At 41.7% G+C, this 27,820-nt stretch overlaps 1 protein-coding gene across 1 annotated transcript in view; it reads left to right on the forward strand.

Annotated features, from left to right (window-relative positions):
* LOC126202883 (UDP-glycosyltransferase UGT5-like) overlaps window positions 1-24,951 on the forward strand; it is a 112,089-nt gene extending 87,138 nt beyond the window's left edge. The window contains exons 5-6 of the mRNA XM_049936941.1: window positions 2,019-2,238; window positions 24,552-24,951. Of these exons, the coding sequence (XP_049792898.1) occupies window positions 2,019-2,238; window positions 24,552-24,843 (512 nt within the window). The 3' untranslated portion in view covers window positions 24,844-24,951. The remainder of the gene's footprint in view (window positions 1-2,018; window positions 2,239-24,551) is intronic.
* Window positions 24,952-27,820: the final 2,869 nt, after the last annotated feature.

Raw genomic sequence — 27,820 nt, forward strand, 5'->3', positions numbered from 1 at the left:
GGCCGCCGGAGTGGCCGAGCGGTTCTAGGCGCTTCAGTCTGGAACCGCGCGACCGCTACAGTCGCAGGTTCGAATCCTGCCTCGGGCATGGATGTGTGTGATGTCCTTTGGTTAGTTAGGTTTAAGTAGTTCTAAGTTCTAGGGGACTGATGACCTCAGATGTTAAGTCCCATAGTGCTCAGAGCCATTGGAACCATTTTTTCGATGATCTCAGCAGCTTGATCCCATAGGGACTTACCACCACCACACTACATAGTATCTACTGCAATATAATGTGTTAATTTTCTATTTTATCTGTAAAAACTGTTATTTCACCAGAGAGAAATCTTAGAGCTTGTAACGGAACATATTAAAGGCTTTACTTTAATGAAGTATGCGATCCCTTCCAAATTCAACCAGTTTAATGAGTATTTATGATTATAGAAAAGTTATTGTGTAGGTTAACAATGATTGCACAACATGTCTCCATAAACAGTCAACCCATTAAATTATACTGAATAACTGACCCACACAAAAGTTAATATCACTTGATCACTGATACAGCAAATGTCATCATGTAAAAACACTAAGTTCATCTTAAATAATTAATATGAAGTACGAAAAATAGTGGCCAACATAGGTATTTTGGATCTCCTTAAATAAAAATCACCCAGTGAAACCTATTTGTTCACTAGGAGCGTTTTCACTCAGTATTCACGTAATCAATCCTATTTTAGACGAAAACCAATGTAATTCTTAATAATTCATGTTACTTACTTATTTATGCAAATTAGAGAAGTCAATTGACAAACTTCTAAAAAACGACCTTTTTGTAACAAAGAATTATTCTGTCAAGTCAACAAATCTGTCTGTCATTTTAATAACATGTTAAATTATGTCACTCGATGCAAATTAATAACTTTTCTGCACAAATTATAACAACATATGTACATGTGACTTATAAACTATATCTCTTTTTAGTAGTTCTTTGACAATGTTATAAATACAAGCAGCGAGAAGGGTCGAAAAAACAGTCGGAGGCAGTCAGGGCAGTCGGAATGTCACTTTGGTGAAGTGTGTTTCTGTGTTATTGTTTGGCAAAACAAGGCAAAGAACATGTAAAGGAAGTACTACTTTGAGTTGTGTTATGGTCTTTGGTGGACAGTGGAATTAATATGGCCACTAAAGTAATAAATATTTGATGTTTACATACGTGTTGGTTTCGCTCGTTCTTTATCATCAAAAGCACATGAAAAACACGGGACCTCATGTTTTTTAACCCTAGACAACCAGATTTAGAGCCAGCATCAGCATCGAGACACAGCAGCGATCCAGCAAGCAGCAGCGATTACTACAATACAATACATTGTAATGGCGCCAACCTAACATCAAGTGCTAACAAGCTCCGTAAATTGGAGTGAAATAGTGCGTTTACAGCAATTAGCGATATCAACGACGACCAGGTGGACCCATTTACAAGCTCCTGTCAAGTGACTTCGGTACCCCAGTCCCGTATTACCATGTTCTAGTCATGTTGCAGAGTACCCACGTATGTATCAAACGCTTTTTCAAATCAGTAAAGAATCATCATCATCATCATCATCATCATCATCATCAGCCAATTCAATCATTCTCTGCTTTTTCTCTTGATTGCAAGGTAACATGCGCTAATGGCCTCTCGTTCCTAAAACCAGTTTCATCCTAAGATACTGAAACGTCTGCTGTAGATTTTAATCTTTGATTTAAAATTCTTGTATCAGTTATCCACGATGTTTCTAAACTTTTTATGCCTCTTTAATTGCCACACTTTCTAGAAAACAGAAACTGGTTTTACTTGGCGCCTTTCTTTGAGGATTTTATGATTGTTCCATTGCCCACCGACGTATTAATTTAATTTTGCTACTTTATTTCCTTCTCCTATTTATTGATCCTACGATCAAATTCTGTAGTTCAGCTCTTTATATATTTTATGTGAAACGTAGAGTATTTTATAAAAAATTAAAAACTAACTTTTCGCATTTTTGTTTTTCCAATTGCAGCGCACAAGAACATAAAACTTTTCATAACTCATGGCGGTCTGCTCAGTACGCTAGAAGCTGTGTATCATGGTGTACCAGTCATCGGAATTCCTGTGTTTGGTGATCAAGAACTCAACATGCTTCAAGCGGAGACCAAGGGATATGGGCTAAGACTTCACTTCAGCAATATCACGTCACACACATTGTTCTGGACAGTCACGGAGGTGCTCAATAATCCTCGGTAAGTGTACTACATAGACAAAGCAGATACTGAGTAGTGGATACGTTACTTGAATTTAAAGGGAGATGTATTACTGTCGACGCCAAAATACCGCCGTATTTTATGCGATTCCAAACGACTGTATGCATACTCATAATGTGGACGGGAGAGAGAAAGAGTTGAAATACCAGGGTCATAAGGTCGAGCAGCTCAACCAGAGTTGACGAGTAACATGCATTCTCTCTAAGCTACCAATAGTTTAGCTACCTTTGAAATTATTTGTCTACTTTTATGGAAATCTGCAGTTTTAAGTAACTGCTTCATTATGGCGGCAGGCCGATCGCCTTTAAGTTTTGATGGACACGTTGCAGCTGATTCTGTTGGCTTTTACTCCAAAATTTCTAGTCACGGTATACTTTATATCGAAGCTACAGCATTAATGAGCAGACCGTACTTAGTGGTTATCATTTCTTTCGTAAGAATCCTAAAACACAAAACGAAAGATGTTCTTATGTAATTTGGGGAAACTAGCTTGAAATTTTGTTACAATGAGTGGTTCGCCATGAAAAAGATCTGTTTTCGATTCTGCCCAATTTGTACGAAGTTGAAAATCAGACTCGTGTGAACTGGTGTATCGAAATGCTCAAAGAATATAACCGAAGAAACGCAAAAGCCTAATACAACATCGTGTAACAGGGGACGAAAATCTGGAAATGTTCGCGCGAGTTGGAAACTAAAGAAGCAGCCCACTGTTTCAGTGTCCAAAACGCACTGAAACCAATAAAAATGGTTCGCCAACAATGCATTTCCGAGAAAATGATCGCTTGTTTCTTTGGACATACGACCATTTCAATGAAGGGCATTTAATATTTATTTATATCTTTATTTATTTACACGCCTAGTTCCGTAGGACCTAACTGAGTAGTAAATCTCAATGGTTATGGAACCAGTCAGCATATGAAATTACGTCTGAAAAAATGATAATAAGTATAGGAAAATTAGCACAAATCCCGCTTAAACGACAAGTTGCCGTATATAGACTAGCATAGTCATGCCGACCGAGAGTCGAACTCGGGGCCTTTGCCTTTCCAAGAGTGCTAGCCTTGCAAAGTTTGCAGGAGAACTTCTGTGACGTTTGGAGAGTAGAAGACGAGGTACCGCCGGAAATAAAGCTGTGAGAAGGTGTGGCGAGTCGTGCTTACATAGCTCAGTCGGCAGCCGGCCCGGTAGCTCAGCGTGTTCGGGCAGAGGGTTAGCTACCCTCTGTAATAAAAAATTGAGTGAACGGATCAACGACGAACCTGAACGGTTGTCATCGGACGTCCAACCCGAACGAATTCAACGAACAATATAGAACAAAATGAGATCAAAAAACAAAACAAAAGAGGTCGGTAGAGCACATGACTGCAAAAGACAGAGGTCGGGAGTTCGAGTTTCGGTCCGGCATCCTGTTTTTGTCAGTAACTTTCGGATGAGCGTACACTTCGCTGCAGAGTGAAATCTTCATTCTGGAATATAAAAAGAATTACTTTGTTATTAATTTGAATAATATCCAGATCTGGTTAGTTAAATTATGTATACGAACACAATTAAGTTCACGTCACTGACTTTTTACTATCTCGTAATAATTACAATACTCATACCTCATATAGTCAAGCAATAACTACAATAAGCTAACGACAAAATTGCAAGGAGGCAAATGGGATTCTCATATATTTTGATCCATTTTATTAATTCACGAAGACAGCGAATGGATTCGTGTAGCACCCTAAAAATTTTCAAGTGTAACAATTTTGGATCTCTCGTTTTCCATGCAGAGACAAAGCAAATGGGCAAAGCACGCACTCGTAAATGATGCATTATACTATACTTTGCCCATCCAGTTTTCTAGAAAGAATGCAATTATCTCGCAAACAGTTTGTTTGAGGACCTACGTTTACCCTTATTCCTTATTTTTGCATGAAGGAGACTCGTGCGCTAATGTCAGTCTAGGCTTTGATGCTAAGAGATGCAATGATAAGGATCGTGGCGCCGCTCCGAAGGAAAACTGAGGGTTGCATCTCAAACTGGTGGCAAGCGTCGGGTTGCTGCTATTTAGCACACTGGACGAACCCATAACAAGAATATCAGTGAATGCCAAACTATCTAATCCTACAAGAGTTCCTACACGATTATGGAGTTCTAAAAGGGTATTAATAATGTTTTCTGTTGTACTCGCTGCAACCAGTTTCATAACCATAGAATGGACGACGTGCACCCTTTTTAGGATTAAACTCGTGTCACATGCAAACAAACGAGTAAATTTAATGAACATTTACATGGCACGGAGTGAAGCTAGAGCACCTACACAAAAGCGGGAAGTTCGTCTCAATACCCTAATAATTTATTTCACAGCCTAGGCACAGTGAGATACAAACCTGCAAGGTAAAATGTATACAGGCGGCAGAGGATCCTGAATTGAGTAGAATCAATGGTCCGAAGTGAATATTTCAGGCTGTATGGGATCTTGAATGAGCACTTTGCAGGGGGCATATGTTTGTAAATTATTATTGGATCATTCAAGCCAAGGAAAGCTGGGCGAGATTCTCACCAAAGGATTACACACACAGTAAAGCTTAAGGAAAATTGTGTTCGTTCCTCTGTGCGAAGCTCTATCAAAAAATAGTTGTCAACTTGCCAGTAAATTGCACTCTTCAGTAAATTAAGAATACGTGTAAAACAGAGATTACACCAGTGTCATAAGCAACGTATGGGATGAATCGAGCCAAATGTTTCTGAATCCGAAGCACTATTCTGTCAATCGATTAACAGGCAGTACTGCTGTGCTCAACTTCAGGAAGTTTTCATTGTCCATGAATGAGGCATCTTTCAAACGTATTTTCAGCTACCCCATAGAAGGTCTGAAGAGATCAAATCCGTAAGCTATGGTCATCTCAAATCACCAGCAAAAACAGTCTATAAACTAGTTGGCCGGAACTGTACAAGATCAGCAAATGTGGTATCATTTGAATAATACATGACCCTCGGTTTCCAGGAGACCATAGTTGATGGAAACTGTCCAACCATTGTCCGAGTGAGAGTCTGGTTGGTGGTGTACCATCTTATTTAGATATTAATGTCCATGAACACTTCAGTTGCAAATAACATCATCGGTCTCTTGGAAGAGGACGTCCTGTCCCAGTTAATTAGTTGCATGTTCGTTAGATGTAGTACGCATCAGTTTACAGGATATGTATTCAAGAGTAATACTTTTTTTATATTAACTAAAGGAAACACTTTCTTTAATCGTACTCATGCAACTGCACTTAAAAACTAGGTTTTTCAATATGCACCAGTTCGTCCATGGAATACAAGAAATTGTCCAGTAGAGTGAATCTAGGTTACATTTACTACCTGAGAGATATTTTATGTTATTAGGCAAATCATCAAAAATATATTGAAATCTGTTTTGAGTGACTGACAGCTATAATAAAGGGCAATGAAGGTCATTTTTCTCTATAGTATTGTAAGTATGGAGACCACTGTTCGTCTGAGGCTGTATTGGATTATTTATGACGAATTATGCTAGCGAATATATGCACTGTAAAGGGGTCGTTATAATGCTAATTCCTTGAAGATGTAACTACATAACACCTGTGGACGAACACCACATATTCTTATTCCATAAGACATTATTGAGTGGAAATACACAAAATATGTCAGGAGTTAATAACTAGCATCAAAACCGATATAGCGATTAGTTAACACAGGGTTGTCATAGCCAGATTGAATATTGTAATCCCCAAATCCTCGAAAAATAAGCCAAAAATATACCTCTTCCAAAAAGCAGATAAAAATTCACTTGACGCCTTCCTGGGAGACGATCTCCACTCATTCCCAGTTAATAATATAAGTGTAGACCAGATGTGGCTTCGATTCAAAGAAATAGTATCGGCAGCAATTGAGAGGTTTATACCAAATAAACTAACAAACGACGGAGCTGATCCTCCTTGGTACACAAAACGGGTTAGAACACTGTTGCAGAAACAACGAAACAAACATGCCAAATTTAAACAGACGCAAAATTCCCAAGATTGGCGATCCTTTACAGAAGCTCGAAATTTAGCGCGGAGTTCAATGCGGGACGCCTATAACAGTTTCCACAACGAAACTTTGTCTCGAAACCTGGCAGAAAATCCAAAGAGATTCTGGTCGTACGTGAAGTATGTTAGCCGCAAGAAACAATCAATGCCTTCTCTGCGCGATAACAATGGAGATACTACCGAAGACAGTGCCGCCAAAACAGAGATACTAAACACAGCCTTCCGAAATGCCTTCACAAAAGAAGACGAAGTAAATATTCCAGAATTCGAATCGAGAACAGCTGCCAACATGAGTAACGTAGAAGTAAATATCCTCGGTGTAGTGAAGCAACTCAAATCACTTAACAAAAGCAAGTCTTCTGATCCAGACTGTATATCAATTAGGTTCCTTTCGGAGTATTCTGATACATTGGCTCCATACTTAACAATCATATACAACCGTTCGTTCGACGAAGGATCCGTACCCAAAGACTGGAAAGTTGCACAGGTCACACCAATATTCAAGAAAGGTAGTAGGATTAATCCACTAAATTACAGGCCCATATCATTAACGTCGATATGCAGCAGGATTTTAGAACATATATAGTGTTCGAACATTATGAATTACCTCGAAGGAAACGGTCTATTGACACACAGTCAACATGGGTTTAGAAAACATCGCTCCTGTGAAACACAACTAGCTCTTTATTCACATGAAGTGCTGAGTGCTACTGACAAGGGATTTCAGGTCGATTCCGTATTCCTGGATTTCCGGAAGGCTTTTGACACTGTACCACACAAGCGGCTCGTAGTAAAATTGCGTGCTTATGGAATATCGTCTCAGTTATGTGACTGGATTTGCAATTTCCTGTCAGAGAGGCCACAGTTCGTAGTAATTGAAGGAAAGTCATCGAGTAAAACAGAAGTGATTTCAGGCGTTCCCCAAGGTAGTGTTATAGGCCCTTTGCTGTTCCTTATCTATATAAACGATTTGGGAGACAATCTGAGCAGCCATCTTCGGTTGTTAGCAGATGACGCTGTCGTTTATCGAATAATAAAGTCATCAGAAGATCAAAACAAACTTCAAAACGATTTAGAAAAAATATCTGAATGGTGCGAATAGTGGCAGTTCACCCTAAATAACGAAAAGTGTGAGGTCATCCACATGAGTGCTAAAAGGAACTCGTTAAACTTCGGTTACACGATAAATCAGTCTAATCTGAAAGCCATAAATTCAACTAAATACCTAGGTATTAAAATTACGAACAACTTAAATTGGAAAGAACACAGAAAATGTTGTGGGGATGGCTAACCAAAGGCTGCTTTTTATTGGCAGAACACTTAGAAAATGTAACAGAGCTCTTTTAGAATACTGCTGCGCGGTGTGGAATCCTTACCAGGTAGGACTGACGGAGTACATCGAACAAGTTATCGCGAAATATGGGAGAGAGTGTCAAAGAAATGATACAGGATTTGGGCTGGAAATCATTAAAAGAAAGGCGTTTATCGTTGCGACGGAATCTTCTCACGAAATTCCAATCACGAACTTTCTCCTCCGAATGCGAAAATATTTTGTTGACACCGACCTTAATCGGGAGGAACGGTCACCACGATAAAATAAGGGAAATCAGAGTTCGTACGGAAAGATATAGGTGTTCATTCTTCCTGCGGGCTATACGAGATTGGTATAATAGAGAATTGTGAAGGTGGTTCGATGAGCCCTCTGCCAGGCACTTAAATGTGATTTGCAGAGTATCCATGTAGATGTAGATGTAGAGGTTGATTCATTTGTTTTCAAGATCATCAATTATATGAAGAGCAACAGTAACTGAATTTAATAGTTCAACAAGTTCCGTAATTTGCTTCTTACACTTCAAGTTTTCATATACACCAAGAAATTTTGAGCATTCTGCTGTATTTATTTTTTTCTATTCGTGAGCTACATCAATTGTTTATACGACTCAATTTATAATACTGAAATGAATATAGGGTGTTTCTTTTCCATATTTTTTGAGAACAACCATATAATTCTTTGAAAAACACACTAATGATCTCTTCTGTTGCTTTCTCCATAATGGGATTTACTATAATACGAGTATCATCTGCAAAAAGTACCAATTCTGCTTGTTGAATATTAAGTGGGAGATCATCACTAATATAAGGAATAGTAGTGGACTCAAAATTGAACCCCGTGGCACTCTCTATGTGATTTCTCCTCGATCGCTAAAATTTTGTGCCCTTCCAATTGAGCATAAATTTTTGCATTCTGTTTGTTATGTATGATTCAAACCAGTTGTGTGTAAAGTCATCAGTTCCTTAACCTTGAGTTTTCCTAAATATGTAACATAATCTACAGAATCAAACAGCTAAGAAAGCTCATAAATAATACCAACTGGCGATATTTTATTATTTAAGGCTTGCAATATTTGATGAATCAATGTATAAAAAGGATCCTCAATCGAGCACAGTTCTGGAATCCAAACTGTGATATGGTAAGCAAATTGTTTCTGGTTAAATGTGAAACTACTCTTGAGTACATTCTTTTTTCGAATATTTTGGAAGAAAACATCAATGAGGAAATCGGTCGATAATTGTTCATGTCTTTCTTATCACTTTTCTTACGATGAGGCTTAACTATGACATTCTGCTATCTGTCTAGAAAGAAATTTATGTGCAGGGGTACAATACACATGTATATCACAACTGACATTGCTTATTAAGTCAGAATAACTATTCAGAATTCTGTCAGAAGCTCCATCAACGCCATATGCCGAGACATTTCACTACAGTGTTTCATGAAGCTGCTGGTCTGTGAAACCACAGTACAAAATGAAAACGAACTAGATAATGGGATCTTAACTGAGTGTCTTATGGTACAACAGCCAACAGGGAAATGTGAGAGAATGCTGTAAGAATCTTATAAGCCCGTATGACGTTAGCACTGCAAGTGGTGATTGTCACTTTGACAAGTTACTGTTCGGTAAAGTAGTTGCTATAAGTTATTAATGTCAATAAAAGATGTAATATTCATTTCTGTCGACTAATTTCTTACCTCAAACTACACAGCTCAGGATCCTCTAGCATTTCACTGATTTTAACAATAGGATTATTGGATAACTTTTACCAGAGGCTATTATCACGTTTTCGTTATGACCAGAAAAAATTTAGTTGCGACCATGCAACTCGATGATGGTGTTAATGATTCTCTACATATTCATCCTTCAATGCAACACATTTTTCCCAACGATGGATGACTCGCTGGAGATCTTGGCCATAGAAGTTTGACTCTTCAGGAAACGTTCCAACCCGCCACCATTCTGGAAATGCCTACCGCACAATGATTTCTCCATCTGAAAGAAGAGAAGGAAGTCACTGGGTGCCATGTCAGGAGATAATAGTAGAGCGTGAGGCAAAATTTTCAGTACATGTGATAGTACGTCAGTCCTCTGTTGTTCAGGCTTCTGTCGCAGTTCATTGAAGACTAGTCTGGAATGAACTGTGACAGAAGCGTGAACAACAGAGGACTGATATACTAGGACATGTATTAAACCTCTGAAATAGTACAGCTAGGCACAAGTCGAAATCTAGATTTGCTTTAACAAAATCTGAAAGAAAAGGATGACTTATTGCTGTGATCCATCAATCTGAAATTGTGTTATAAGATTGCTTGGTCGCTACGACCAAAGCCGGTAAAGAATAAACAATAATTTTTACCACTGATAGCAAAAATGCAGTTGTTCAAGTCCTAATGGCTGTAGCAAGTCACCTCACTTAATACTTTTAGAATTAGTTTCTTGCAAGCACAGTTGGCAATTGTATTATTATTATTATTGCCTGCGACGGTGGATGAGTAATTATTGTTGGCCTCTCGTAACTGAAAATTTTATCACATACCTTGTATGAAAATCAAGAGCTCAGATGGAAACCCTGTTCTAAGCAAAAAGGGAAAGCAGACAGGTGGAAGGAGTGTATAGAGGGTCGATACAAGGGTGATGTACTTGAGGACAATATTATGGAAGTGGAAGAGGATGTAGATGAAGATCAAATGGGAGATATGAGACTGCGTGAAGAGTTGGACAGAGCACTGAAAGACCTAAGTCGAAACAAGGCCCCAGGAATAGACAACATTCCATCAGAACTACTGATAGCCTTGGGAGAGCCAGCCCTGATAAACTCTACCAGCCAAGCGGTCTAAGGCGCTGCAGTCATGGCCTGCACGGCTGGTCCCGGCGGAGGTTCGAGTCCTCCCTCGGGCATGGGTGTGTGTTTGTCCTTAGGATAATTTAGGTTAAGTAGTGTGTAAGCTAAGGGACTGATGACCTTAGCAGTTAAGTCCTATAAGATTTCACACACATTTGAACATTTGAACATAAACTCTACCGTGTGGTGAGCAAGATGTATGAGATAGGTGAAATACCCTCAGACTTCAAGAAGAATATAATAATTCAAATCCCCAAGAAAGATGGTGTTGACAGATATGAAAATTACCGAACTATCAGTTTAATAAGTCACGGCTGCATAATACTAACACGAATTCTTTACAGACGAATGGAAAAACTGGTAGAAACCGACCTCGGGGAAGATCAGTTTGGATTCTGTAGAAATGTTGGAACACGTGAGGTGATACTGACCCTACGACTTATCTTAGAAAATAGATTAACGAAAGGCCAACCTACGTTTCTAGCATTTATAGACTTATAGAAAGCTTTTGACAATGTTGATTGGAATACTCTCTTTCAAACTCTGAAGGTAGCAGGGGTCAAATTCAGGGAACGAAAGGCTATTTACAATTTGTACAGAAACCAGATGGCAGTTATAAGAGTCGAGGGGCATGAAAGGGAAGCAGTGGTTGAGAAGGGAATGAGACAGGGTTATTCAATCTGTATATTGAGCAAGCAGTAAAGGAAACAAAAGAAAAAATTGGTAGGAATTAAAATCCATGGAGAAGAAATAAAAACTTTGAGGTTCGCCGATGACATTGAAATTCTGACAGAGACAGCAAAGGACCTGGAGGAGCAGCTGAATGGAATGGACTGTGTCTTGAAAGGAGGACATAAGATGAACATCAAAAAAGCAAAACGAGGATAATGGTATGCACACGAATTAAACCAGGTGATTCTGAGGGAATTAGATTAGGAAATGAGACACTTAAAGTAGTAGATGAGTTTTGCTATTTGGGGAGCAAAATAGCTAATGATGGTCGAAGTAGAGAGGATATAAAATGTAGACTGGCAATGGCAAGGAAAGCGTTTCTGAAGATGAGAAATTTGTTAACATCGAGTATTGATTTAAGTGTCAGGAAGTCTTTCCTGGAAGTATTTGTAAGGAATGTAGCCATGTATGGAAGTGAAACATGGACGATAAATAGTTTGGACAAGAAGAGAATACAATCTTTCGAAATGTGGTGCTATAGAAGAATGCTGAAGATTAGATGGGTAGATCATGTAACTAATGAGGAGGCATTGAACAGAATTGGGGACAAGAGAAATTTCTGGCACAACTTTACTAGATGAAGGGATCGGTTGGTAGGACATGTTCTGAGGCATCAAGGGATCTCCAATTTAGTATTGGAGGACAGTGTGAAGGGTAAAAATTGTAGAGGGAGACCAAGAGATGAATACACTTTGCATATTCAGAAGGATGTAGGCTGCAGTAGGTACTGGGAGATGAAGAAGCTTGCACAGGATAGAGTAGCATGGAGAGCTGCATCAAACCAGTCTCTGGACTGAAGACCACAACAACAACCACCTTGTGTTGGAAGAATAAACACTATAAAAAAACCTAAAGAGTATTTTCAGTGTAATCATAGAAATTTTAAACATCAGTATCTGCTGCAAAATTGTTATAAGAAATATTTAGAAATAAAATTACTGGAGAAATAACCACTGTGCTTTTCTGCTCTATTGTCCATTTAAACAGTGCTGAAATTTAGAGTTGGGAGGGAATAAACAGTCAGCAGAGAAGAGGGAGCCCCAAAACACTTATTTGGACACATTTTGATAAGGGCTGTTCTTAATTTTACATCAGAAAAGGAAACTTTATCTATTTCCCAATATTTTATACACTCTGGTCGTAAGACTGTTCCTTGAGGAACAATTACTTCTGTGCTTATGGATAATAGTGACACCACAGGCGGGCGTCTACAAGCGAGGCATTTGCCTCCCCCATGTAATGCGAGTAGGAACTTTTTATTCATTATAGGATTCTCTCGAATTTCTCGCAATCATTGTCTGCAAGTCCACTAATTTGCATAGCTAACGTTGTTGACCGAGACGAAAAATACTGCAGTTTAAACAACCACTGCATTCTTTGGGTTTTATTAGCTATTCTGTTCACGTGAAATTATGCCTCTTGAATGCCGCAACTGTGGTTTTGACGCTGATCTGCAATTAACATGGATACGAACCTTGACAGAACCTTATCGAAATAAAGTCTTCAATATTTTGCTACCGCATCCTTGTTGAGCCCTTACCTAGCTCCAAAAACTATCCAGTCAGTCAACCTGGCGCACGCATTCCATCGCCGATTCCCACCACATTCCGTTGAGATATAATTAAGTAATCGATAATAGATTATGGCAAAAAAGTAGATCGGAATACCTTGCAACTGACTCTATGATTCCAACCTAACTTGATATTATGCAAATTCTATTTTTGTTATACGAAAGACATGTTTCTAACAACAACGCAATGTTGGTGACTCGTTGCTGATTCCACAGATACCAATAAAATTTTCTGAAATTGTATTTTCAGAGCCCTGTAATAACTCCATATTTCGAATACTGATACCAGATAAATCCATCACCTGATATTTCGTTGCCATAATTTAAGGATCTACAGCACGATAGGATAATAGGTTTCATGAGGAATTTACTCGTTTGGCTAATTACAAAACTGTATCACGTATGGACGAAGGAATCTGCTGTGTAATATCAAAATCCAGTTAAAAGATGTTTTCAGATATATAGTTCAATCAACTTATGTTACAGGCAAAAGATAATGTTTTATACACACGTCAAAAAAAGTTTTGCATCACCTCGGTTCCGAGAGTTCCGGAACCTCTACAGAAAATTGGAATTGACATCAACATAATCATCATTTCCGCCCTTTTAATTGCTCATGAAAACCACACATTGCATGTTCTACCACCATACAGCGAGACCTTCAGAGATGGTCCAGATTTCTGTACACGCCGGTACCTCTAATATGCAGTAGCACGTTCTCTTGCACTGATGCATGCCTGTATTCGTCGTGGCATACTATCCACAAGTTCATCAAAGCAATGTTGGTCCAGATTGTCCCACTCCTTAACGGTGATTCGGCATAGATCCCTCAGAGTGGTTGGTGGGTCACGTCATCCATAAACAGACATTTTCAATCTATCCCAGGCATTTTCGATAGGGTTCATGCCTGTAGAACATGCTAGCCTTTCCAGTCGAGCGATATCGTTATCCTGAAGGAAGTCATACACAAGATGTGCACGATGGGGGCGCGAATTTTCGCCCATGAAGACGAATGCCTCTCCGATATACTGCCGATATGGTTGCATTATCGGTCGGTGGATGGCATTCACGTATCGTACAGCCGTTACGGCGCCTTCCATGAACACCAGAGGCGTACGTCGGCCCCACATAATGCCTCCCTAAAACAACAGGGAACCTCCACCTTGCTGCACTCGCTGGACAGTGTGTCTAAGGTGTTCAGCCTAACCGGGTAGCCTCCAAACACGTCTCCGACGATTGTCTGGTTGAAGGCACATGCGACACTCATCGGTAAAGAGATCGTGATGCCAATCCTGAACGGTTCATTCGACATGTTGTTGGACCCATCTGTACCACGCTGCATGGTGTCGTGGTTGCAAAGATGGACCTGACCATGGATGTCGAGAGTCATGCTGCGCATAATGCAGACCATTGCGCACAGTTTGAGTCGTAACACGACTTCCTGTAACTACACGGAAAGAATAAATCAACATGGTGGCGTTGCTATCAGGGTTCCTCAGAGCCATAACCCTTAGGTAGCGGTCATCCACTGCAGTGGTAGCCCTTGGGCTGTCTGAGCGAGGCATGTCATCGACAGTTCCTGTCTCTCTGTATCTCCTCCATGTCCGAACAACGTCGCTTTGGTTCACTCCAAGACGCCTGGACATTTCCCTTGCTGAGAGCCCTTCCTGGCAAAAAGTAACAATGCGGACGCGATCGAACCGTGGTATTGACGGTCTAGGCATGGTTGAACTACAGACGACACGAGCCGTGTACCTCCCCCCTGGTGGAATGACTGGAACTGATAGGCTGTCGGACCCCCTACGTCTAATGGGCCCTGCTCACGCATGGTTGTTTGGTTGTTTACATCTTTGGGCGGGTTTAGTGACATCTCTGAACAGTCAAAGGGACTGTGTCTATGATACAATATCCACAGTCAACGTCCATCTTCAGGAGTTCTGGGAACCGGGTGAAGCAAAACTTTTTTTGATGTGTGTATGTAAAACTGGATCCCAAACACATCAGATGGATTAATATTAACACGATATTAATCTCATTAATAAATTAGTCATAACTTTGGGAATGTGGTTGTTACGTGAGATCTAAGGTCAGTTTTGGAATCACCATCACATCTGCTTTAAGGTGAGACACTTTATATAAGGTTTCACAGTCTGCTAACATTTCGTAAAAATTATTTTTATTTTATTTCACGAAAATGGCAGAATGATTTGTGGCACAAATAGGCGGCACAGATATTGTTGGTACCACATTTTTATACATTCCGACTGATTTAATATACAAGTGACAATCTCTTTTGTGTTAAAATTTTCATAAATTAATATGCTGCTTTGCACAAAGCAGCTTACTTCTACTATGAAATATATTTTTGGGACCTCATATCTCCTAAACTGGAGGGAAGAGGCATGTCTGTAAGTAGATATTTAAGGAATGCCACTAGCATCGTGTATTTTTTGTGCTTGCCAAAATTAAGGTGGCAACAGTGAAACAACATAGCCGATGTTTCCACTTAGGCTATTTATTAATATGTGGAGCGGAACACTTATAGCACAAGTAAACCAAAGGATCAAACTCCTGAAATGGTCTGTTACCAATATAATTCATCTTTGTAATCGATGCGATCCATTATTTGGATTTGTGGTATCATTTAATTTATGGGAGCTTTAAATTTATTTTAGACATCCAGTGATAGGCAATGCTACAAGGTGCCAGTGATTTTTCCCAGTTTCATTAAGAACGTCCCCTCCCACTGACGCAGAATCGAATCTCAACGGTAGTTTACCACTTGTCTGTGTAAAAAGAAAACGCATGATGGCTTACTGATTCTGCACTCGCCTTTGCACAAAAGAGGTATTGTAGCGCACGCTGAAGAGCACAGCTGTTGTAAATGTTCATATCAATATTTAGGCCTAGTTTCAAACATATCAGTTGAAAATAGAAAATACCATTTTTCTAGAAGAGAGGGACCGAAATGTAAAATTACAAGGTCGACAATAACGTGCTCTTCAGGACTGAGATCGTGTCGAATGCTATGAGTGAAACAAAGTGCTATACGCGGTCGGAGAACTACAAATTTTGCGTTCCAGTTGGCATGCTACATAATAATGAGACAAACTGGAGAGATGAGAATTACCTTGATCCAGTCCTAGGCTGCTAAAAGTTGATGCTATTCCCACATTCGTCTGCACATATATTGGCTCTGGGCTACAATTTACGTAACAAGCCCAAAAAATATAGTTTTCACAACACAGTTTGTCCAACTTCAGTTACTCCAACCTAAATTAAACAAAATAGGAATTATGAACGTTATGCAATAAAACTATTAACATGAACAGATGTGAAGTTTTATAAATGGCAAAAGAACTAAATTAACCTTTTCAAAAATGTATTCTCTGTTTCTTCACATCAAGAGGTGTTAATGTTGATAGTCAATAGCATTTTCTCAATAATTTTGACTTTTTTTCTATTTCAGACCTTTAATTTTCAGTTTCAACCTAATGTTATCGGAATAGGAAAAAATTATTTTGTGGACATTTTTTAGCTTTATTTTATAATTCATTAGATACCCTTGAATTAATCATAAGAGGATTTACTGACAGAACGTTCAACCAAAAAGAAGGAGCCATATTCATATTAAGAACGGAAAAAGATGTACTTTCCACATGCTATTGTAATATACTTATTTTTTAAGTACCATAGCAATCTAGGTTAAAAACTCTAAGAGGATAAATGTCAATGTTTTGAAATACTATAAGTCTTTTGTACTTCCTGTCAAATTTGGTTCCTGGGGAATGACGTGTTTTGTAACATATCAAACTAATTACATTTGGTGTTCCACAAGGTTCCATCTTAGGGCCCTTACTTTTCCTTGTGTATCTCAATGACCTTCATCAGTAACATTACCAGTTGTCAAGTTTATTTTGTTTGCAGATCATACAAACAATGAAATAAATAACAAATCAAGTTAAGTCTTACGAGGTGTGTGAGAAAAGTAATGAGACTGATTTTTATCTATTATAATTTTTATTTGTCCTCAGAGTCTTTTGCAGTGGCATTTCTGAATAAAATCTTCTCGGTTTTCAAGCCACGCCAGTTCGAATAAATTTATCGAGCTTTCGATGGCCATCTTCGCCATCGTCGTCAGGAGTAAAACCACAGACCGCCAGGGATGGTTTTCTTTCCTTTATGGTAACTTCAACCCCCTGCGCTATGTGGGCAGTTGTTGGCTGCAAGTGGCACACTGACGCCGCTCTCTAGCTGAGCGAAACATACAAATATAAAACAGAGAGATTTTAAAAATGACAAGGGGATAAAATTTTGAATGAAATACACAAAACAAGGAGAATGTAAATGGGAGACATTGACACAAGTTAAAACCAGAGAGAGCATACGCAAAAAACACACTGAATTAAGACGCTGAAGAAACATTGGCGGCCCGTACAACACTGTGAAAACATAGGTCACAGCATTAAAACCCACACGCCATGAAAAGATTTTAAAACACTGTACTTGCAGCAGAACACAAACGGAAAGCACGAAGCACTTCGCAAGTTAAAATGGGAAGGACCTGCCAAGCAAGAGCAGGCCATAGAGAGGGAGAAGAGGAGGAAGATGAGCGGGGGTATTGGAGGAGTGGGAGGCAGGTTGGGGCGGCAGGAGAGGAGGATCTGGGACCACACCAAGGGAGAGGAGACAGGGGGAGGGTGGTGGGAGAAGGATCAATCCAGTAAGGAGCACAAAGATAGGGAATGGAGGGGGAGGAACAAGAAAAGAATGCCTAGAGATGAGGGGAGAGGAGGGTTGGAGTCAGATTTGGAAGGAATGATAGATGTTACAACGAAGCTCATCATCCAGGATGGGGTGACGGTGAAAGTTTCTTTGGGGTAGGACATGGAGGATGTGCATGTGCAGGGTAGGTGGGACACAGCAGCATAGGTGCGGCACAGCAGCATAGGTGCGGCAATGTACAGGGGATTGGAGAGGAGAGGAGAGGGATAGAGTTTTAAGATGGTATAGAGGGTGTGGATGTGTTCAAGGTAAGCAAGGAGATGTGGGAAGGTGATTAGTCATAGAGGATCCTCGTGGGGGACAGGAGATGGATATGAAAGGTGAGGCGCAGCGCATGCCATTCAAGGAGTTCTATAACTGAGGAGGGGCGACAATGGCATAAAAGAGGATGGCATGGATAAAGGATTTGTAGGTATGGAGGATGGTACCGGGCTGGTATGGTCTTCTGCTTACACAGCCACGATTGCAGGCTCTGCCACCAATCACAGAGGGACAAAACGACACGTGCGCACAAGGTGATTGGGCAGCTCATAGCACTTTTGGCCCACTGTGGGACCAGTGATGTCAGGTGGCTCGAGGGGCCGGCGCCACGTTTGAAACTGTCGTTCCCGCCTCCCTAAATAGATGAGACAATTCGTATAGTTGCAGAGCACTGTAATGAGCACAAGCGACATATTAAACAAAGAGAGCTTGAGAAGTCAGCTAAAGCTTAGCATTGCCTGGACAACGAACACAAAATACTGTTTGCAAACATGAAAGTCTTGGCTCATGTGTCAACATACTGGGATTATGTTATACAAGAGGTGGCTGTCATTAGAATGAACAGTGAGAATTTTAACAAAGGCCAAGGGGTGCACACTCAACAAGGCGTGGAGGGGGGTGGGGGGGGGGGGAAGGCAAGGGGCTTTGGAAGTCGAAGGGAAGCGATGACAAATGCTTCATGCTTGTAGGCAGACGAGAGCGGCAGTTTCGAATGTGGCTCTGGCTCCTCCCGCCACATGACACCACTTGGTCCGGGTCGGAGGAGATATGAGCTGCCCATCACCTCCCACACACGTGTCGTTTCGGCCTCTCAGATTGGTGCCAGAGGATGCAGTCGTGGCTATATATGCGGAAAACCGTGCCAGCCCCGGCCCTTCTCCCTTTCCCTGAGCAGTTTTCCTCCTTCCTACGCCCCCTTCCCTTTCCCGTGCCACCTTCTGTCTCTCTGTACTCCCTCCTGCCTTGCCTTACCTCTTCATATCCCACCCCGCGCGCCTCCTGCTTCTTGGTGCGCCCTCCCACCATTTATTTCCTTTTCTCACACCGATTCCAGCCCCCACCCGCTATTGCACCTTCCTCTCCCCTCTTTTTCCCTCCTCTCAGGCCTCCCATGCGTCGACTCGTCCCTACCAGCGGTTTTTATGTCCTCGTATGTGCTCCGTCACTTGCAGTGGTTTTTTAAGTGTCCCTCACACTCTGTGTTTTTATACTGTGGCCGACTTTTAACTAGTTTCTGTGAGTTCAGTGTCTTTTAAGTGCCTCAGACATTGCCGACTGTGTTATTTTAACTGCATGTCGATTTTTTTAACCGTCCCCCAATGAAAGTCTCCCTGTTAGTGTATATTTTAATTTCCATTATCTCCATTTACTGTGTTTTTCTATCCCCCTATTTTTCTCCTTTATTTTGTTTTAAATGTTTTCTGTTATATACTTCATGTCTTTCGGCTGAAGAGCAGCGCCTATGCTGCTGCCAGCCTGGCCTAAATAGGGAATTGAAATAAAATAAGGCAAAAGAAAAGAGCCCCAGCAATCAGTGGTTTTACTCTTGACGATGATGGCGGGGACAGAGATCGAAAGCTCTAGAATTTTATTCGAATTGACACAGCTTGAAAACCGAAAAGACTTTAGTTATAGTTTTTATCTGTTTCTAATCACAGTATTGTCCCCTCCAATGCAGTTCCCTTATGCAACTGTGCACTGGAGGAGTCGTTCCCAGTCAAGAAAGCAGCGCTGAAAGGCTTCAACCAGTAGGACGTTTAACATGTCGGTCACATTCTTTTGAGAGTCCTTTTAAAGCATTTCTCTATTTTTGAAAAAGAAAAAATTCACAAGGATTCAAATCAGGTGAACAGGGAGCTTGTGGAACAACAGGAATGAATTTTGAGGTCATAAATTGCGTGATGGAAGTGACCATGTGACATGGAGCGTTGTCGTGATGCAGAATCACCGCATCGAGTGGCTATGCAGTTTGAAGCATCGTGTCACAGACTGCATGGCCCCTCCCGCAGGAGGTTCGAGTCCTCATTCTGGCATGGGTGTGTGTGTGTTGTTCTTAGCATATCTTAGTTTAAGTTAGTTTAAGTAGTGTGTAAGTCTAGGGACCTATGACCTAAGCAGTTTGGTTCCTTAGGAATTCATACTCATTTCAACATTTTTTTATACAGAATCCATTTGTCTGCAATGTCTGGCCTCACTCGATTCACCCTTTTCCTAGTCAACTCAAAGATATCTTTGTCAAACACCTGATTGACAATTTGTCCTGGAGGAGCAAATTCCTTACGCATGCGTACGTTCGATGTTTTCGTCGCTTTTATAAGTTGAAGGTTTTCCTAAGCGAGCTTCATCTCCAATGTGTTCTTGACTTTGCAAAAATGATTTGTACCAGCGAAAAAATTGTGCTCTTGATAAGGAATCTTAACCATAGGCCTTTTTCAACTTTTCAAAGGGAACACTGGAGGATTACCGTAGTTTGACCCAAAACTTGATGACATAACGTTACTCCGAATTCCGCTGTTCCATTTTCGTGACACACAACAAATACATAATTTCATTGATGGGTGTGCGGAGCTGAAAATCGGTCTGAGCATCTGGAAGTGATGAACACCCCGAGCTACACAAGTAGAACAACGCAGCGTTGACAGATCGCTCGCAGTGTATTCAGTCTAATACCTTTCTGACCCACCTCGCAGAAATATCGGTTAATCAAGTTTTCATAGACATTAATAAATAGTTCCTTGCCAATGCTTTGTCAATAAACTTTTAAAACACTCAGTACAAGCAGTTCTGAACTTGTAAGAGGTTTCCAAACAACGGATGCATAAAATATGATGACAAACAGAAATAGTAAACTGTGTAAATTTTGGGGATTACAGACATAATAAAATCAGCTAGCTCGAGCACATCACAGAAGTGCTAAACTGTCCAAACAAATCTTTGATTTCAATGCGAATGTTGTCAGATATTGGGGATATAAAAATTATTTTCATTCCATAATTCCATGTGCGGTTATTTTTTTTTAACCCATGAAGTGAAGCTAATGTTTTCCTGGTCTAAAAACCTGTAATAAGAATTATTTGTGGTGTGAACTCCAAAACGTCCTGCAGAAGCCTGTTTATAGAACTAAGCATATTAATTACTGTTTCTCAGTATGTAAGTGGCGTTCAAAAAGAAATGAGCTGGAGGCATAATTACAGAAACCAGTACCTGCATGTTAGAAACATTGACCCTGGCTGTTGAGATACTTGTCCCATTGTGACCCAAGGTGGTGAATGGTTGTCTCATAAAATTCCCGAGGCTGCGATGTTAACCAGTTCCGCACATACAGCTGGACGTCTTCGTCCGAGATGAATCGTTTGCCCCTCACAGCCTTCTTAAGGGGACCAAAAATGACGTAATCACAGGGAGAGATGGCCAGACTGTATGGAGGGTAGCCGAGAACCTCGCATTTGAATTTCTGCAGGCGTGCCGCGACTGTGTTGGCCATATGAGGCTTTGCATTGTCTGGAGCAGAATGACCCCGTAGGTGAGATTGCCTGATAGTTTTAATTTGATCGCTTGGCGAAGGGTGGTCAAGGTTTGCAAGTAACTCTGGGCATTCACTGTTGTCCTGTGCTGCAGGAAGTGAACCAGAAAGAGTCCATCTTGGTCAAAGGAGAACGTCAGCATAACTTTTACTCCACTCATGTGGATGGCCTCCACTTTTTTTGGTGGTGGTAACCCTGGATGCTTCCACTGGAAACTGTCGTTTTTATTCTGGTTCGAAGTAATGACACCATGATTCATCTCCAGCCACCACTCGTGCCAGCAACGCATTCCCTTCGCGAGTATAGTGCTGCAATTGAGCAAGACAGTGGGCCATTCGACATGCCTCCTGCTGTGTTTGAAGATTGTGGGGCACACGTTTTGCGCATGTGCAGCTGTGCAGCAGTCGTTACTTCATGATGGTGTGAACACTTCCGACGCTCAATCCGACCAATGCGGCTATGGCTTTCACTGTCACTCGGCGGTCCTGGGCAATGAGTGCATCCACCAGCTGGACAATGTCATCGGTGATGCAGTGTGGCGCTCCAGACCGTGCATCATCGGCTAACGACACCCATCCTTCCCTGAAGCGCTTCTTGCCACGCCTTGACCCTTGCAAGGGACATGCAGTGTTCGCCGTACACTTGTAACATCGTCGATGAATGTCCATTCCTCGTACTCCTTCCGCTGTCATAAAACGAGCAACACCTCTTTGCTCTTCTGTTGACGCCTCAATGTCACTGTTTGCAACGCAACCGGCACTTGGCAGCGTTGGACGATTGATGCATGCTGCTGCTGGCCTGTACAGTCACGTGACGTGCACGTGTACCCTCTAGAGATGGGCTGTGAACTTCCACACTTTGGTCGGAAGCACACCTCTTTACACACGCCACAATATTATCCTCCTGTCACCAGTTTGCGCATTCCAGATTCCGGCTCGTTTCTTTTTGAATGTCCATTATATTTATTCTTCAATGGAGTATGTAGTTAAAAATCTACACTACTGGCCATTAAAATTGCTACACCACGAAGATGACGTGCTACAGACGCGAAATTTAACCGACAGGAAGAAGATGCTGTGACATGCAAATGATTAGCTTTTCAGAGCATTCACACAAGGTTGACATGAGAAAAGTTTCCAACCGATTTCTCATACACAAACAGCAGTGACCGGCGCTGCCTGGTGAAACGTTGTCGTGATGCATCGTGAAAGGAGGATAAATGCGTACCATCACGTTTCCGACTTTGATAAAGGTCTGATTGTAGTCGATCGCGATTGCGGTTTATCGTATCGCGACATTGCTGCTCGCGTTGGTCGAGATCCAATGACTGTTAGCAGAATATGGAATCGGTGGGTTCAGGAGGGTAACACGGAACGCAGTGCTGGATGCCAATGGCCTCGTATCACTAGCAGTCGAGATGACAGGCATCTTATCCACATGGCTGTAACGGATCGTGCAGCCAAGTCCCGATCCCTGAGTTAACAGATGGGGCCGTTTGCAAGACAACAACCATCTGCATGAACAGTTCGACGACGTTTGCAGCAGCATGGACTCTCAGCTCGGAGACCATAGCTGCAGTTACCCTTGACGCTGCATCACAGACAGTAGCGCCTGCGATGGTGTACTCAACGACGAACCTTGGTGCACGAATGGCAAAACGTCATTTTTTCGGATGAATTCAGGTTCTGTTTAGAGCATCACAATGGTCGCATCCGTGTTTGGCGACATCGCGGTGAACGCACATTGGAAGCGTGTATTCGTCATCGCCATACTGGCGTATCACCCGGCGTGATGGTATGGGGTGCCATTGGTTACACGTCTCGGTCATCTCTTGTTCGCATTGACGGCACTTTGAACAGTGGACGTTACATTTCAGATGTATTACGACCCGTGGCTCTACCCTTCATTCGATCCTTGCGAAACCTCCATTTCAGCAGGATAATGCACGACCGCATGTTGCAGGTCCTGTACGGGCCTTTCTGGATACAGAAAATGTTCAACTGCTGCCCTGGCCAGCACATTCTCCAGATCTCTCACCAATTGAAAACGTCTGGTCAATGGTGGCCGAGCAACTGGCTCGTGACAATACACCAGTCACTACTCTTGATGAACTGTGGTATTGTGTTGAAGCTGCATGGGCAGCTGTACCTGTACACGCCATCCAAGGTCTGTTTGACTCAATGCCCAGGCGTATCAAGGCCATTATTACAGCCAGAGGTGGTTGTTCTGGGTACTGATTTCTCAGGCTCTATGCACCCAAATTGCGTGAAAATGTAATCGCATGTCAGTTCTAGTATAATTGTCCAATAAATACCCGTTTATCATCTGTGTTTCTTCTTGGTGTAGCAATTTTAATGACCAGTAATGTTGTGTGTGAAACCTTATGGGACTTAACTGCTAAGGTCATCAGTCCCTAGACCAGTAATGCATCGCTTTTTCAAACCAACACCTTTTTTCATGGAATCAATATTTGAAATAAGAGTAATCTTCACACAGATTTGAAGTTACTTACTTTGATCCAAAAAGGTGTCCTGTATTGAGAAACACACATTTTTCAATAACTTTTCAGCAGCCATAAAAAATTTTAAGTGGCAATAAAGTTCAGTTTAAGAGTATTTACTTGTGGCCAGCTCCATCTATTCCAGTAATGAAATTCTTAGTAGAACGAATTAATATATATGTGTCCCTAATAACACTAAATAATGCGAGTATTAGTACAGTCTGACTTGTTAGAAATTCTGTGGAGTAATATGATCATCGTAAATAAATGTTGTAAAAAGATCTTTATGTTTAGCATTTGTTATCTTTTAAATGAAAATATGTTTAAGATTGTTTTAACTCATTCCACATCCCTGACGATCATTTCACTTGGGGTCTGTGGAAGGTATGTTAGCAGATCTGTTTTTCATTGCAAATATTTACTGTGTATGCTTTTCTGACGTGTTCTGAATTCTGGATGATCTCTTCACTATGTGTCGACTGGAACAGAAAGTACATGTAATCTAACCTAATCAGATATAACAAGAATAAAAACTTTTGAATCTTACCCCCTCTTGGAAAAATTTTCTGTGTATTACCATGACTATCACAGAAACGAGCTCCATTCTGCATGTCAAGGAATACAAAATCTAGCCAGACGTTTCATATGAGATGGTAACTGGTAGCAGACGTCGCCTGAAGTGTAAATCCATTTGTTCACAGTTACATGAAGAGAGCCCAGGAGCTGTCGCGGTTGTTCCACGACAGACCCCGCACGCCTCTGGAGGAGGTGGTGTACTGGACGGAGTACGTGGTGCGCCATAAGGGCGCGCCGCACATGAGATCGGCGGCTCTGGACCTGGCGTGGTACCAGCTGTGGCTGCTAGATGTCGTCGGCGCTGTGATAGCCGCCGCTGCACTGGCGCTATGGATCCTGGTGGTCGTGCTCAGAACTCTGTTCAGGTTGTTCGGCCGCAGTGCGTCCAACACAACAGCTGCAAAAAAGCAAGCGTAACACCTAGATCGTGTCCTGTACCTGTACAAATGTGTATTACTGGTGAATCTACAAAGTTTTTTCCACGTCCTTTTTACTTGTAGTGCATTAAATGTTTACTATTTTTTTACTGACTTTATACCATTTTTTACTGTGTTGTTGTGTCAATTGTGTTCTCCCTTCATCTGGAACCCATTCCATTGATCGGCATTCTTTTCGGAACTCCTTGCATCCGCCCACTGTTGTTGGAGAGCCTGCATAGGATTTTTAATTTTTTTTTCGTTTTTACATACACAAAAATGCAAAATAACTTATATATCCTACTGCTGAACAATTCATAACGTACACAACTACACAATATGTCATCATAAAACACAGTAACACAATATGTCATCATAAAACACAGTAACAATAACATCGATAAAATCCAAACAATGCATAGAGACTTGTGTAATTCTGTACTCAATGCGTGACTATGACTTTAAAAAGAACTTCTGATCTCATTTATACATTTTGTAAACATAGGAGAAAATAATGTAAGAGGTATTTGTATAGCGTAGTTATCGATTGCTAGTTGACAAACCCGGCATTGTCCTGGATTCATCTTGTCAGTTTTCTATTAGAAACGTAGAGTTTCTGTATGCTGGGTGCAGCTACTTTGCGTATCTATAATGTGATTCCGTACACGTCTCTGTGGTAACGCCTCGTCATAGCTCTACAGCTGGCTATCGTTTTCGCCCATAGCCATTTGCACTTCGCAGTTGAAAGTTGTCAGAAGCACTGCCAGTTGTAAGGGATTTCTTTAAACTGACTCGATTGTAGGAGTGTCTTAGTAGTAAAGATTAAATGCATCAAAACTTCAGGCATGATGTGGCATTTCTTCACACATCTCAGTGTTTACGATGTCATATCTCTTGAAATGTGTGTTGTACTATAATATATTGTGTAGGTAGAATCAGTGGCATGTGTAGGAAGCGACTTACAGTTAATGATGAAAAGATATTGGAACCAAGTGAATTATTCTGATATACATGATGACTTGAAACTCGTAGAAATATAACATATGAGTGACTACAAACCAACTTATACACTGCAGAAATTTGGCGAAAAATAAGTTCTATCTCTCGGAAAATACACTCCTGGAAATGGAAAAAAGAACACTTGCTCCGGACACTGCGAGAGGGCTGTACAAGCAATGATCACACGCACGGCACAGCGGACACACCAGGAACCGCGGTGTTGGCCGTCGAATGGCGCTAGCTGCGCAGCATTTGTGCACCGCCGCCGTCAGTGTCAGCCAGTTTGCCGTGGCATACGGAGCTCCATCGCAGTCTTTAACACTGGTAGCATGCCGCGACAGCGTGGACGTGAACCGTATGTGCAGTTGACGGACTTTGAGCGAGGGCGTATAGTGGGCATGCGGGAGGCCGGGTGGACGTACCGCCGAATTGCTCAACACGTGGGGCGTGAGGTCTCCACAGTACATCGATGTTGTCGCCAGTGGTCGGCGGAAGGTGCACGTGCCCGTCGACCTGGGACCGGACCGCAGCGACGCACGGATGCACGCCAAGACCGTAGGATCCTACGCAGTGCCGTAGGGGACCGCACCGCCACTTCCCAGCAAATTAGGGACACTGTTGCTCCTGGGGTATCGGCGAGGACCATTCGCAACCGTCTCCATGAAGCTGGGCTACGGTCCCGCACACCGTTAGGCCGTCTTCCGCTCACGCCCCAACATCGTGCAGCCCGCCTCCAGTGGTGTCGCGACAGGCGTGAATGGAGGGACGAATGGAGACGTGTCGTCTTCAGCGATGAGAGTCGCTTCTGCCTTGGTGCCAATGATGATCGTATGCGTGTTTGGCGCCGTGCAGGTGAGCGCCACAATCAGGACTGCATACGACCGAGGCACACAGGGCCAACACCCGGCATCATGGTGTGGGGAGCGATCTCCTACACTGGCCGTACACCACTGGTGATCGTCGAGGGGACACTGAATAGTGCACGGTACATCCAAACCGTCATCGAACCCATCGTTCTACCATTCCTAGACCGGCAAGGGAACTTGCTGTTCCAACAGGACAATGCACGTCCGCATGTATCCCGTGCCACCCAACGTGCTCTAGAAGGTGTAAGTCAACTACCCTGGCCAGCAAGATCTCCGGATCTGTCCCCCATTGAGCATGTTTGGGACTGGATGAAGCGTCGTCTCACGCCGTCTGCACGTCCAGCACGAACGCTAGTCCAACTGAGGCGCCAGGTGGAAATGGCATGGCAAGCCGTTCCTCAGGACTACATCCAGCATCTCTACGATCGTCTCCATGGGAGAATAGCAGCCTGCATTGCTGCGAAAGGTGGATATACACTGTACTAGTGCCGACATTGTGCATGCTCTGTTGCCTGTGTCTATGTGCCTGTGGTTCTGTCAGTGTGATCATGTGATGTATCTGACCCCAGGAATGTGTCAATAAAGTTTCCCCTTCCTGGGACAATGAATTCACGGTGTTCTTATTTCTATTTCCAGGAGTGTATTACAGAACTTATCTGGAAGTCTGATAAGAAAATATCATACTTATCAGACTGATCTAGGTACAAATTAAACAATATATGGGTACTTTTGGGCATCAGCAGGGTTTTGAAGAAGTGAGAGTTTAGTGCTTTTGTGGAACTTGTTGTTGGATTCTACTGAGCGTAACTGATATACTTTTATGTCTGCAACAAGTAAAAGATCGGCTTCCTTCTGACAGAGGAAGGAATACTTGCCATAACTTAAGCTGAGAGAAATATAAAGAACATCGGACATTATGCACTTTCGATCATAAATTAAATCTTTTATTCACTTTACTGATATTAGTTTAAGATAGTCAGCCCTACATAACGTTCTGTTGACCTTGTTAAATAAAACTTTTATGGCTCTGGTTGCAATGAGAGCAGAATATTTTGATGTCATTTATTGAACATTAATTTTTGAATACTCTTCAATATTTTCAACATATGTGAG

The sequence above is a fragment of the Schistocerca nitens genome, chromosome 9 (genome assembly GCF_023898315.1).
Source record: "Schistocerca nitens isolate TAMUIC-IGC-003100 chromosome 9, iqSchNite1.1, whole genome shotgun sequence".
NCBI classification, from domain to species: domain Eukaryota; kingdom Metazoa; phylum Arthropoda; class Insecta; order Orthoptera; family Acrididae; genus Schistocerca; species Schistocerca nitens.